This window comes from Natator depressus, chromosome 1 (genome assembly GCF_965152275.1).
Source record: "Natator depressus isolate rNatDep1 chromosome 1, rNatDep2.hap1, whole genome shotgun sequence".
Lineage (NCBI taxonomy): Eukaryota > Metazoa > Chordata > Testudines > Cheloniidae > Natator > Natator depressus.
The window spans coordinates 42,775,134-42,788,235 of NC_134234.1; the positions used below are offsets into that span (position 1 = coordinate 42,775,134).

General features: G+C 47.0%; 2 protein-coding genes across 3 annotated transcripts in view; both read right to left on the bottom strand.

Moving 5' to 3' along the window:
• MIPEP (mitochondrial intermediate peptidase) overlaps positions 1 to 12,740 on the bottom strand; it is a 144,033-nt gene extending 131,293 nt beyond the window's left edge. Inside the window, exons 1-2 of one of the 2 annotated variants that reach the window (XM_074943484.1) lie at positions 12,543 to 12,740; positions 8,332 to 8,505 (exon numbers count right to left, since the gene is read on the bottom strand). In XM_074943484.1, coding sequence (XP_074799585.1) covers positions 8,332 to 8,379 — 48 coding nt within the window. In that variant the 5' untranslated portion in view covers positions 8,380 to 8,505; positions 12,543 to 12,740. Of the gene's footprint in view, positions 1 to 8,331; positions 8,506 to 11,881; positions 12,135 to 12,542 lie in introns of those variants that run through there. The other variant, XM_074943481.1, reaches the window with a different exon arrangement.
• LOC141987814 (uncharacterized) lies at positions 2,853 to 4,925 on the bottom strand. Its single transcript, XM_074953596.1, has 2 exons — positions 3,974 to 4,925; positions 2,853 to 3,394 (listed from the first exon to the last, which is right to left on the bottom strand). Exons 1-2 carry the CDS (start codon positions 4,554 to 4,556, stop codon positions 2,853 to 2,855), a joined length of 1,125 nt encoding a protein of 374 aa, XP_074809697.1. The 5' UTR covers positions 4,557 to 4,925.
• Positions 12,741 to 13,102: the final 362 nt, after the last annotated feature.

Below are 13,102 nucleotides of genomic sequence, written 5' to 3' on the forward strand. Positions count from 1 at the left end.
ATGGAGTGGATCAAAACAAGAAATAGACCAGATTTGTTTTGTACTCATTTGCCTCCTCCCCTGTCTAGGGGACTCATTCCTCTAGGTCACACTGCAGTCACTCACAGAGAAGGTGCAGCGAGGTAGATCTAGCCATGTATCAATCAGAGGCCAGGCTAACCTCCTTGTTCCAATAAGAACAATAACTTAGGTGCACCATTTCTTATTGGAACCCTCCGTGAAGTCAACCCTGTAAGCCGTGTCCTCAGTCGCCCCTCCCTGCGTCAGAGCAACGGCAAACAATCGTGCATCTGAGTTGAGAGTGCTGTCCAGAGCAGTCACAATGGAGCACTCTGATTGGGCTAAAACATTGTCGCGGGTGGTTCTGGGTACATATTGTCCGGCCCCCGTTCCCTCCCTCCCTCCGTGAAGGCAAGGGCAGACAATCGTTTCGCGCCTTTTTTCCTGAGTTACCTGTGCGGACGCCATACCACCGCAAGCATGGAGCCCGCTCAGGTAACCGTCACCGTATGTCTCCTGGGTGCTGGCAGACATGGTACGGCATTGCTACACAGTAGCAGCAACCCATTGCCTTGTGGCAGCAGACGGTGCAGTATGACTGATAGCCGTCCTCGTCGTGTCCGAGGTGCTCCTGGCCACGTCGGCTGGGAGCGCCTGGGCAGACATGGGCGCAGGGACTAAATTTTTGGTGACTTGACCAGGTCATTCTCTTTAGTCCTGCAGTCAGTCGTATTGAACCGTCTAATGGTGAGCAGGCAGGCAATACGGATTGCTAGCAGTCGTATTGTACCATCTTCTGCCAGGCAGGCAAGAGATGAGGATGGCTAGCAGTCGTACTGTACCATCTTCTGCCGAGCAGCCATGAGATGTGGATGGCTTGCAGTCCTTCTGCACCGTCTGCTGCCAGCCAAAGATGTAAAAGATAGATGGAGTGGATCAAAACAAGAAATAGACCAGATTTGTTTTGTACTCATTTGCCTCCTCCCCTGTCTAGGGGACTCATTCCTCTAGGTCACACGGCAGTCACTCACAGAGAAGGTGCTGCGAGGTAGATCTAGCCATGTATCAATCAGAGGCCAGGCTAACCTCCTTGTTCCAATAAGAACAATAACTTAGGTGCACCATTTCTTATTGGAACCCTCCGTGAAGTCCTGCCTGAACTACTCCTTGATGTAAAGCCACCCCCTTTGTGGATTTTAGCCTCCTGAAGCCAACCCTGTAAGCCGTGTCGTCAGTCGCCCCTCCCTCCGTCAGAGCAACGGCAGACAATCATTCCGCGCCTTTTTTCTGTGCGGACACCATACCAAGGCAAGCATGGAGTCCGCTCAGCTCACTTTGGCAATTAGGAGCACATTAAACACCACACGCATTATCCAGCAGTATATGCAGCACCAGAACCTGGCAAAGCGCTACCGGGCGAGGAGGCGACGTCAGCGCGGTCACGTGAGTGATCAGGACATGGACACAGATTTCTCTGAAAGCATGGGCCCTGCCAATGCATGCATAATGGTGCTAATGGGGCAGGTTCATGCTGTGGAACGCCGATTCTGGGCTCGGGAAACAAGCACAGACTGGTGGGACCGCATAGTGTTGCAGGTCTGGGACGATTCCCAGTGGCTGCGAAACTTTCGCATGCGTAAGGGCACTTTCATGGAACTTTGTGACTTGCTTTCCCCTGCCCTGAAGCGCATGAATACCAAGATGAGAGCAGCCCTCACAGTTGAGAAGCGAGTGGCGATAGCCCTGTGGAAGCTTGCAACGCCAGACAGCTACCGGTCAGTTGGGAATCAATTTGGAGTGGGCAAATCTACTGTGGGGGCTGCTGTGATGCAAGTAGCCCACGCAATCAAAGATCTGCTGATATCAAGGGTAGTGACCCTGGGAAATGTGCAGGTCATAGTGGATGGCTTTGCTGCAATGGGATTCCCTAACTGTGGTGGGGCCATAGACGGAACCCATATCCCTATCTTGGCACCGGAGCACCAAGCCGGCGAGTACATAAACCACAAGGGGTACTTTTCAATAGTGCTGCAAGCTCTGGTGGATCACAAGGGACGTTTCACCAACATCAACGTGGGATGGCCGGGAAAGGTACATGACGCTCGCATCTTCAGGAACTCTGGTCTGTTTCAAAAGCTTCAAGAAGGGACTTTATTCCCAGACCAGAAAATAACTGTTGGTGATGTTGAAATGCCTATATGTATCCTTGGGGACCCAGCCTACCCCTTAATGCCATGGCTCATGAAGCCGTACACAGGCAGCCTGGACAGCAGTCAGGAGCTGTTCAACTACAGGCTGAGCAAGTGCAGAATGGTGGTAGAATGTGCATTTGGACGTTTAAAGACGCGCTGGCGCAGTTTACTGACTCGCTTAGACCTCAGCGAAACCAATATTCCCACTGTTATTACTGCTTGCTGTGTGCTCCACAATATCTGTGAGAGTAAGGGGGAGACGTTTATGGCGGGGTGGGAGGTTGAGGCAAATCGCCTGGCTGCTGGTTACGCGCAGCCATACACCAGGGCGGTTAGAAGAGCACAGGAGGGTGCGGTACGCATCAGAGAGGCTTTGAAAACCAGTTTCATGACTGGCCAGGCTACGGTGTGAAAGTTCTGTTTGTTTCTCCTTGATGAAACCCCCCGCCCCTTGGTTCACTCTACTTCCTTGTAAGCTAACCACCCTCCCCTCCTCCCTTTGATCACCTCTTGCAGAGGCAATAAAGTCATTGTTGCTTCACATTCATGCATTCTTTATTCATTCATCACACAAATAGGGGGATGACTACCAAGGTAGCCCAGGAGGGGTGGTGGAGGAGGGAAGGAAAATGCCACACAGCACTTTAAAAGTTTACAACTTTAAAATTTATTGAATGACAGCCTTCTTTTTTTTGGGCAATCCTCTGTGGTGGAGTGGCTGGTTGGCCGGTGGCCACCCCACCGCGTTCTTGGGCGTCTGGGTGTGGAGGCTATGGAACTTGGGGAGGAGGGCGGTTGGTTACACAGGGGCTGTAGTGGCAGTCTGTGCTCCAGCTGCCTTTGCTGCAGCTCAACCATACACTGGAGCATACTGGTTTGGTCCTCCAGCAGCCTCAGCATTGAATCCTGCCTCCTCTCATCACGCTGCCACCACATTCGAGCTTCAGCCCTCTCTTCAGCCCGCCACTTACTCTCTTCAGCCCGCCACTTACTCTCTTCAGCCCGCCACCTCTCCTCCTGATCATTTTGTGCTTTCCTGCAGTCTGACATTATTTGCCTCCACGCATTCGTCTGTGCTCTGTCAGTGTGGGAGGACAGCATGAGCTCGGAGAACATTTCATCTCGAGTGCGTTTTTTTTTCTTTCTAATCTTCACTAGCCTCTGGGAAGGAGAAGATCCTGTGATCATTGAAACACATGCAGCTGGTGGAGAAAAGAAAAGGGACAGCGGTATTTAAAAAGACACATTTTATAAAACACTGGCTACACTCTTTCAGGGTAAACCTTGCTGTTAACATTACATACATAGCACATGTGCTGTCGTTACAAGGTCGCATTTTGCCTCCCCCCACCGCGTGGCTACCCCCTCAACCCTCCCCCCTCCCTGTGGCTAACAGCGGGGAACATTTCTGTTCAGCCGCAGGCAAACAGCCCAGCAGGAATGGGCTCCCCTGAGTGTCCCCTGAAGAAAAGCACCCTATTTCAACCAGGTGACCATGGATTATATCTCCCTCTCCTGAGGATAACACACGAACGGATGTTGCTTGAACGCCAGCAAACATACACTGCAATGCTTTGTTGTACAATGATTCCCGAGTACGTGTTACTGGCCTGGAGTGGTAAAGTGTCCTACCATGAAGGACGCAATAAGTCTGCCCTCCCCAGAAACCTTTTGCAAAGGCTTTGGGAGTATATCCAGGAGAGCCGCGAATGCCAGGGCAAAGTAATCCTTTCACATGCTTGCTTTTAAACCATGTATAGTATTTTAAAAGGTACACTCACTGGAAGTCCCTTCTCCGCCTGCTGGGTCCAGGAGGCAGCCTTGGGTGGGTTCAGGGGGTACTGGCTCCAGGTCCAGGGTGAGAAACAGTTCCTGGCTGTCGGGAAAACCGGTTTCTCCGCTTGCTTGCTGTGAGCTATCTACAACCTCGTCATCATCATCATCTTCTTCGTCCCCAAAACCTGCTTCCATATTGCCTCCATCTCCATTGAAGGAGTCAAACAACACGGCTGGGGTAGTGGTGGCTGAACCCCCTAAAATGGCATGCAGCTCATCATAGAAGCGGCATGTTTGGGGCTCTGACCCGGAGCGGCCGTTCGCCTCTCTGGTTTTCTGGTAGGCTTGCCTCAGCTCCTTCAGTTTCATGCGGCACTGCTTCGGGTCCCTGTTATGGCCTCTGTCCTTCATGCCCTGGGAGATCTTGACAAAGGTTTTGGCATTTCGAAAACTGGAACGGAGTTCTGATAGCACGGATTCCTCTCCCCATACAGCGATCAGATCACGTACCTCCCGTTCGGTCCATGCTGGAGCTCTTTTGCGATTCTGAGACTCCATCATGGTCACCTCTGCTGATGAGCTCTGCATGGTCACCTGCAGCTTGCCACGCTGGCCAAACAGGAAATGAGATTCAAAAGTTCGCGGTTCTTTTCCTGTCTACCTGGCCAGTGCATCTGAGTTGAGAGTGCTGTCCAGAGCGGTCAAAATGGAGCACTCTGGGATAGCTCCCGGAGGCCAATACCGTCGAATTGTGTCCACAGTACCCCAAATTCGACCCGGCAAGGCCGATTTAAGCGCTAATCCACTTGTCAGGGGTGGAGTAAGGAAATCGATTTTAAGAGCCCTTTAAGTCGAAATAAAGGGCTTCATCGTGTGGACGGGTGCAGGTTTACATCGATTTAATGCTGCTAAATTCGACCTAAAGTCCTAGTGTAGACCAGGGCTAAGAAGTGGGCAGCATTATCTCCTGTAAATGTAAACAAACTTGTTTCTCTTAGCGATTGGCTGAACAAGAAGTAGGACTGAGTGGACTTGTAGGCTCTCAAGTCTTACGTTGTTTTGTTTTTGAGTGCAGTTATGTAACAACAACAAAATCTACATTTATAAGTTACACTTTCACGATAGAGGTTGCACTACAGTATTTGCATAAGGTGAATTGAAAAATACTATTTTTGTTTATCATTTTTACAGTGCAAATATTTGTAATAAAAATAATATAGTGAGCACTGTACACTTTGTATCCTGTGTTGTAATTGAAATCAATATATTTGAAAATGTAGAAAAACTTCCAAAATATTTAATAAATTTCAAATGGTATTGTTTAACAGTGCGATTAAAACTGCGATTAATCATGATTAATTTTTTTGAGTTACTCACGTGAGTTAACTGTGATAAATTGACAGCCCTACTTTTTTACCTATGTACAAATTCCCCTATTTTGGTGATAACAGTATTGTGTGCACCAATCAAGCAGCTAAGCAACTAACTATTCAACTTCCACATGCAGCAGAGCTTTGGTGAACACAAGAGTGTAGGCAGGGTAAAGCATGCAAAAATTAAGACACATCTGCTGACGTACAAGTTTGGAGGCATCTTCTGAACATGTGGATCTACTTCCAGGCTGGCTTGGGAAAGTATAAGAACATAATGACAGGTTTCAGAGTAGCAGCGTGTTAGTCTGTATTCGCAAAAAGAAAAGGAGTACTTGTTAGTCTCTAAGGTGCCACAAGTACTCCTTTTCTTTTTATCAGAACATAGGTAATTTAATACATGCTCATTTTATTCAGTATAATTACCTCTTGTCACTAATATTCATAATCTAGAGATACTACTGAGGCCTCAGCTGTGTCTGGATGTACAAATAGCAGCAAAGGCCAGGAGTGGTTTTCTCCTCATCTGTACTTGACAAGAAGTTTCCTCTCAAACTCAGACCTCACCATAATTATACATGCCTTTTTCACCTCCAGATTGGGTTACTACATTGCGCTCTGCTTGGAGAAACACTTCATACCCACTTGGAAATTTCATGTAGTGCAGAATATAGCTATCTACTTAGTAAGCTGTACATCCCACTTATAATGTATTACACCTGTGCACATAGACTGCACTGAATTCCAGTTTATTTTGAGGTGTAATTCAAACTACTAATTTTGCTATATCAAGCCCTTTATGGCTTGTATGCCATTTATTTGAGACAGTACCCTTCTACTTGTTAACATCTGGGATAGGACAATGTATTCTCTTGCCGAGGGCCCTCAACTCTACAATTAGCTTCCCCCTTTCACCTGATAAGTTCGTTGACCTTTAGGGTTGTTTGTGTGTTTAAGCAGGCATTTCCTAATGGGGTGGGTGGACTGGAGAGGGCCTTAGAGACAGATTCTACTTCCATGGATGTCACTGTTAAAACACTCCTTGGTTTTAGGGTGAGCAAACTTTGGCCCCTAGATTCTGTAGGATCTCAGGAGGGATTGAAGGAGTCTCTTATTGGTATGGTGATATACATCTAAATTAACATAATCACTAGAATACAATACATATTTTTAGATTTTGTTTATGCCCCTAAGATCATAGAGTATAACCTGAAAAAATACCACTAATGAAGCAATAAATCATGTGCTACCATAAAAGGCTCAAATACTAATGAAGTAAACATTTATTATATGTGTTAATAATATACCATAAAAAATAATATACCATATAGTCAGTAAATTCAGCTCATAAGACCACTTTTTAAAAAAAATTACTACCATAAGAAAAGTAAAATTAAACCTCATAAAACCAGTACATGCTTCAATTACAACGAATTGTCATGATCACAACTTCATCGTGAACAACCCACTTTGAGAGTATGGTGATTTTTACACATCAGTAAGTTTACGTATTGAAGCACAACATGGTGAATTAAGAAGAGCTTCAGATCCTCAACTCTCCATGTTTTATTGGGTTTAAAACAGACCGTTAATATTATTTGAACTTGGATTTTGTGTTAAACAATATATTGCTTGTAGCCATAACAAGTGAGGATGCAATCTTATAAGATCTCATGAGGTAAGCAGTGTCAGGCTTAATAAATAATAGGCTGGCAGACCTCTAACAAAAACCCAGGCTGCTACAGGAAGCGGTGTTCACGTTACAGTATCTAGCAATCTTCCCTCTAAGCCAGAACTGAACCTTTCCAGCATCATGTTACTAGATAAATTCATGGAAGACAAGTCCATCAATGGCTATTAGTCAAGATAGGCAGGGATGGTGTCCCTAGCCTCTGTTTGCCAGAAGCTGGGAATGGGTGACAGGGGATGGATTACTTGATGATTACCTATTCCGTTAATTGCCTCTGGGGCACTTGGCATTGGCCATGGTTGGAAGACAGGATAGTGGGCTAGATGGACCTTTGGTCTGACCCAGTATGGCTGTTCTTATGGTCTTACTGCAGGTGCTGTTCTTTGTATGAAATATAAAACAGAGATCCTGACTGTTTCCGGAATTAATGATCCCATGAATCTTTTCACAAGAGTGACAGCTATCTACACATAATAAATGTGATTACACTGTTTTGTTAAATTCTCCTGTTGATTTAGTTGGCTAAAGTTAGGTCTACACTACACATTTAGGTTGGCTTAACTACACTGCTCAAGGCTGTGAAAAATTTCACCCCCTGTGCAATGTAGCTAAGCTGACCTAAGCTCTGATGTAGACACCATTAGGTTGGCAGAAGAATTTGCCCGTTGACCTAGCTACCACCCCTTGGAAAGGGGGAGTTATTACTTATTTATTGTGCCACTGTAGCGTAAATACTACTAGAGTGATGGAAGGGATTCTTCCATCGCTCTAATAGTATTTATACTACATTGGCAGAGCTGTGGCGCTTCTTGTGTAGACGTAAGAGATTCATCGCTTCCTGGCTATAAACTGAGTGTTGTTGGCACAAATAAAAGGCCATCTATGCTACAGCCTAGAGTCGTCTTTACATTTCAGAGTGATCTGATTTCCAGATGTACACACTTCGTAACTGCAAGTCTTAAGAAGGCAAGAATGTTAATAAAATACTGATCTGATTTTACTATGTTTCTTGTCATTGATATATTATTTTTAAATCTCACTTAAAGTTCACTGTACAGTTACAAATCACATCAGATATAACTTCTGAAACTACTGGTAATTTAATGAAAGACTTTGTAACTGATTAAAAAGACCCTCCTTAGTGGGAAATCGTAATTTTCTATCCTGATACAGGAAATCGCAATGTTGATACAGCATCTTTTATAACAGAAGAGTTTACAAAACAAAAGTCTGAGCTAAGCTAGAAATATCCAAATAAAAAGTAAATTTACAAGAGACTATCAAACTTAACAATAAATCTTACCAAGTCTGCTACTCTGCACAATGCATCTGAAAGCTGATCAAATATCATTACTGTCTGTGGCCCAGGAGGTGTAGTACATGCTTTCTGGACTAGCTGTTCAGTTTCTTGTAATGCTTTTTCTTGTGCCTCTTGAAATCCTTCTGGAGAACTCAATTCTGGAACACCAAATAGACCCTAAAATACCAAGTGTAGATTCAACATACAGTGCAAATACACTAGAACAAAATAACTAGAGTATCTCATTTTTAATCTCTCAGTTTCAGATCTACACCATACTGACAAAAATCAGAATAAAACATGTATTTTATTTACAATACTATCTACTATAGAAACCCTTGCTAAAACTTGGACATTTCCATTAATCACCAAACAAATTATTTTTGCAATAACTGTCAAGAAAGTTACTTTGTTCTGTAATGTTCAGAAATGGGTGTTTGCTATAAAAAATTTTCAAATTACTTACATTTAGGCATTTGGGTGTCACAAATTTTGGAAGAGCTACTTTTATGCATTAAAGCAAACTGGTAGTGGCCTGGAAATATAGCACTCTTAGTGGCCTGGAAATATAGCACTCATATCATGAGATTTATGTTACAGACCTGAGGTAAAATTTTCAAAACTAAGTGACTTAGGAGTCCAGAAGTCCTATTTTCAAAAGTTATTTAGGCACTTAGGCCCAAATCCTCCGAGCTTCTAAATACCCTTGCGGCTCTGGGCCTCAGAAGCCTACGCTTCCCTGAAAGCGCCTAACCATTCTGAAAATGGGATTTAAGCTCTTAAACCACTGATGCATTTTTGAAAATTTTACGCCTGGTCTCAGCAGCTTCAACTGCCCTACTTCGCACTTCAGAGCAGGAACCCTTCTTTAGTATTGGTACAGTGGGTAGCATATTGTGGGCATTACTGGAAACAGATAAGTATCGGTAATACAAAAATAATGAAGAACAATGTTACTGGTATCTGCTCCGCCAGTTTCTTAATTCCAGGTAATTCAGCATTATAGCTCACTCCTGGAAATCTACCACAGGACTCTCACTAACATAAATGAATGACTCATCAAAAAGAAGAAAATCAACAGACCTGGTGGCAACACTCCACAGATAAACATTTGCTTGTGTTAGCCAGTATATCAGTTTAAAAAAAAAAACATGAACACAAAAGGGTGAAACAGCAGACAAAACTAAGTTGTTTCATCTCCAAAATATCCCAGTCATTTCAAAATAATCTTCACAAACCTTCAGTTTGAAATGTTCCTATTTGAATTATGGTATGATCACAGAACAGTTTTAATTCAGAAAAACTGATTGCTTTTTCTTGCCTTTAACTGCAATATAAATTAGGAAAAATAATTCATACTGTGCAGTTCAGTGGTGGGCAACCTGCGGCCTACGCCACGTCCCACAGCTCCCATTGGCCGGGAACGGCGAACCGCGGCCACTGGGAGCTGTGGGCGGCCGTGCAAATGTAAACAAACTGTCTAGCGGCCCGCCAGGGGATTACCCTGACAGGCCACACGTTGCCCAGCACCGGTGTAGATCCTAAAGACTGTTCCAGTATACAAGACCAAAATTTTCATAACTGGATTCATAAAAGTTAAGTTCCTGAATCCATATTTGAGCATGTAAGTAGAAGCAGCCTGATTTTCAAAGGGTTGAGCACCTAATGTGGATTTAGGACCCTCACTTTAGACATTCAAATATGAACGTTTTGGCCAGAGTGGATCCCCTCCTACCCCCATTTCTTCATCTCTTTGGAGGAGAGGATGTTCCAGACACACAGCTTAAAAAGAAATTAAATGACACTCGGGACAAATTTTAAAACTGGCTGATGAAACTGCACATGTAATCAGAGCTTTTGCACTTCAGTTAGCCACAAATTCTCTGTGTAGGAAGCAACTGAACAGGGTGGAAAGTAATTGAATAGGAAGAGCCCCAGAACAAAAGGTTTACCTAAGAGATACAACAAGAGAGTATTTCTTGCCTTGCTTCAATACAGAAATTATTGGTGACAAGGCACAGAATCATCTCAATAATTTTGCCATCTGGGTCATAAAACAATTTGTTTTACGTTGTTTTAAATTGTTTCAGTGATTTCCAATGAATTTTTTTTTATTAATTTATTAGTGAAACTCACTCCCCTGCAGAACATCAGATCAAAATCTACACACCGCTCACATCCCACCTCCTAAATCCTCAAAATAGAGATTACGTGGATCTCCACTACACAAGGATATTTCCTCAAAGCAAGCAGCTATCTAAATTCTGATCTACACTACAGACCTATATTGGTATAATTACATTGCTCAGGGGTGTGAAAAATCCACACCCCCTGAGCAACACAGTTATACCAACCTAACCCCGGCTGTAGACAGCACTATGTTGATGGGAGGCCTTCTCCCACAGACACAGCTACCACCTCTCGGGGAGGGGGATTAACTAAGGGCTTGTCTACACTACCACTTAAATTGATGTAATTTACATTGCTCAGGGGTGTGAAAAAGCCACCCCCAAGTAATGCAAGTTACATCAACCTAAGCACTATCCACACTGGTGCTATCTTGGTGGGAGACGCTTTCCCGCCGACATAGCTTCCGCCTTTTGTTGAGATGGAGTAATATGCCGACGGGAGAGTGCTCTCCCATCAGCATAGCTCATCTTCACCAGAAGCGGTGCAGCTGCACAGATGTACTAGCACAATAGTGTAGACTAGCCCTAAGGGACAGCAGAGCTCTCTCCCGTGGTTGTCGTAGACTGTCTTCATTAAAGCACTACAGCGGTGTAGCTGCATCAGGACAACATTTTACTTGCAGACTTGCCATTAAAAAAGAGAGAGCGAGTGTGAAGTGGTAAGTAATTGGTAAATTTAGGGCTAGATTAAACCTTTAAAATACAGTCTAGGACAAAGGTGTAGTACTTTAATGGCACGATCGCCCTTCAAGCTTTCCAGGGTGCAGGCTGTACTGCCTGCTGCCTGTCTGGGGAAGATCACAGGAGCAATCTGGGACCCTTGCTGGGCGAGGTTCTACGAGCCCTACCTACTGCAGAAAGTCAGACCCGGTTATCATCATGGTCCCTTCTGGCCTTAAAAATCTATTAATCAAAACCCCGCCCCCAGGCTCCTGCACGAGGCACTGAGTGTACCCCATAGACCACCCCCCCCCCGGTCTGGCATAACAGTGGGTGACCCCAAGGGTTGCTTGCAGCTCCCTGCCCTGAGCTGAGACGTGGGGTCCACGGGAGGCCCCGGCCCTCTGTGCACCGCTGCGCTGCAGGGAGCCTCCCCCAAGCAGAACAGAGCCAGACCCTGGCGCCAACATGCCGCGGGCGCCCGGGAGCAGATCTCGGCATGCGGGGCGCCCCCGGGTCCCAGCAGGGGCTCGGGGAGAAGGGCGACCCCAGGGAGCCGGGGGGACGCTGAGAGGCGACCGATCGCAGCGCGCCTCACAGCCTCCGCCGGGCTCAGGACGGGGGCAGGGCGCGGGCCCCTGGCCACCTCCAAGAGGGGGCGGGCCTTAGCCCGCCCCGCCAAGCCCGGGGCCCCGCCCGCTCACCGTGCTCTGGCCCGTCAGCCGGCTGCGCTGCTGCTGCTTGGCATCGAAGGCGGCGCCTACCGGGGACCAGCTGGTGCTGACCCGCCTCCTGCCGCCGCCGCCCCCTGTCCAGCCCCGCACCGCGAGGCGCAGGGCGGCCGGCAGCGCCCGCCTGCACCCGGACAGCATGGCGGGAGGAGCAGGAGCCCCGGCCCCAGCTCGCGCCGGGAGTCACCTCCCAGTTCCGGCTACTGCTGAGGGGCGCGACCCCGGCACGTCCCTCCCAGCGTGAGGAGGAGCCGGCGGGGCGGGGCGGGGCGTGAGCCGCGGCAAGGCGCGCACTGAGGGTCCGGCGGTATAGCCGGGGCCTTGGCGGGGCCCGCTCCTGGGGAGGCAGCGTGTCGCTGCGTGTTTCATTCTTTTGGCCTGCCCTGCTCCCCGCGTTGGGCCTGGCTGAGGAATAACCCAGCCTCTGCTCGGGGGCTGACCCAGGAATGCTCCGGCAGCCTTTGCCTGAGGCGCTGACTGCCCGGCTGAGCTCTGGTCTACACCTGAAACTTAGATCGACCTTGCTCAGGGGGTTTTAAAATGTTACCCCTTGGGGTTTGTCTGCTCTACCGCGCGGGGTCAAGCTAAGGTACGCTACGTGAATAGCTGTACTGAAGTCGACGTACTTACTTACCGCGGTGTCTTCACCGCCCTAAGTCGACAGCTGAGGCTCTCCCGTGGACTCTGCTTGCGCTTCTCGGTCTAGTGGAGTACCGGAGTCGACGGGAGAGCGCTCAGTGGTCGATTTATCGCCTGCTGGATTGATCTCTGCCTGCCGATCCAGCGGGTAGTGTAAACAAGCCCTTGGCATCATAGGTCGACATCAGTGTAGATGCAGAAGGATTCTTCTGTCAACCTAGCTACCGCCTCTCAGAGAAGTGAAGTGCATCAACAGAAAGCCCCCTTCTGTTGATGTAGGAAGCATCTACACCACAGCGCTACAGTGGCATAGCTGAAGGGCCATAAGTGCACTCCTATAGTGTAGACATGGGGTTTAATCTAACTGAGCAGATTTCTTCCTCAGGCCGGTTAGCTGAGCCACACAGGGAAGAGTTGGGTTAAAATGTGCTTTGCAAACTGTCCTTGGCCAGCTGCCACTTTCCAGTGATGAGAGCAGATTTCAAAGAAGAGTTTCAAACTTGCATCACTCAGCCCATGCTGGCAGCAACCAAGAGACATTGGCTAGGACGGTCA

Coding starts and splice junctions, on each gene's coding strand:
- LOC141987814 (XM_074953596.1), bottom strand. CDS start 4,556: ATGCAGAGCTCATCAGCAGAGGTGACCATGATGGAGTCTCAGAATCGC. Junction 3,395..3,973: donor AGGCGGAGAAGGGACTTCCA/GTGAGTGTACCT, acceptor TTTCTCCACCAG/CTGCATGTGTTTCAATGATC.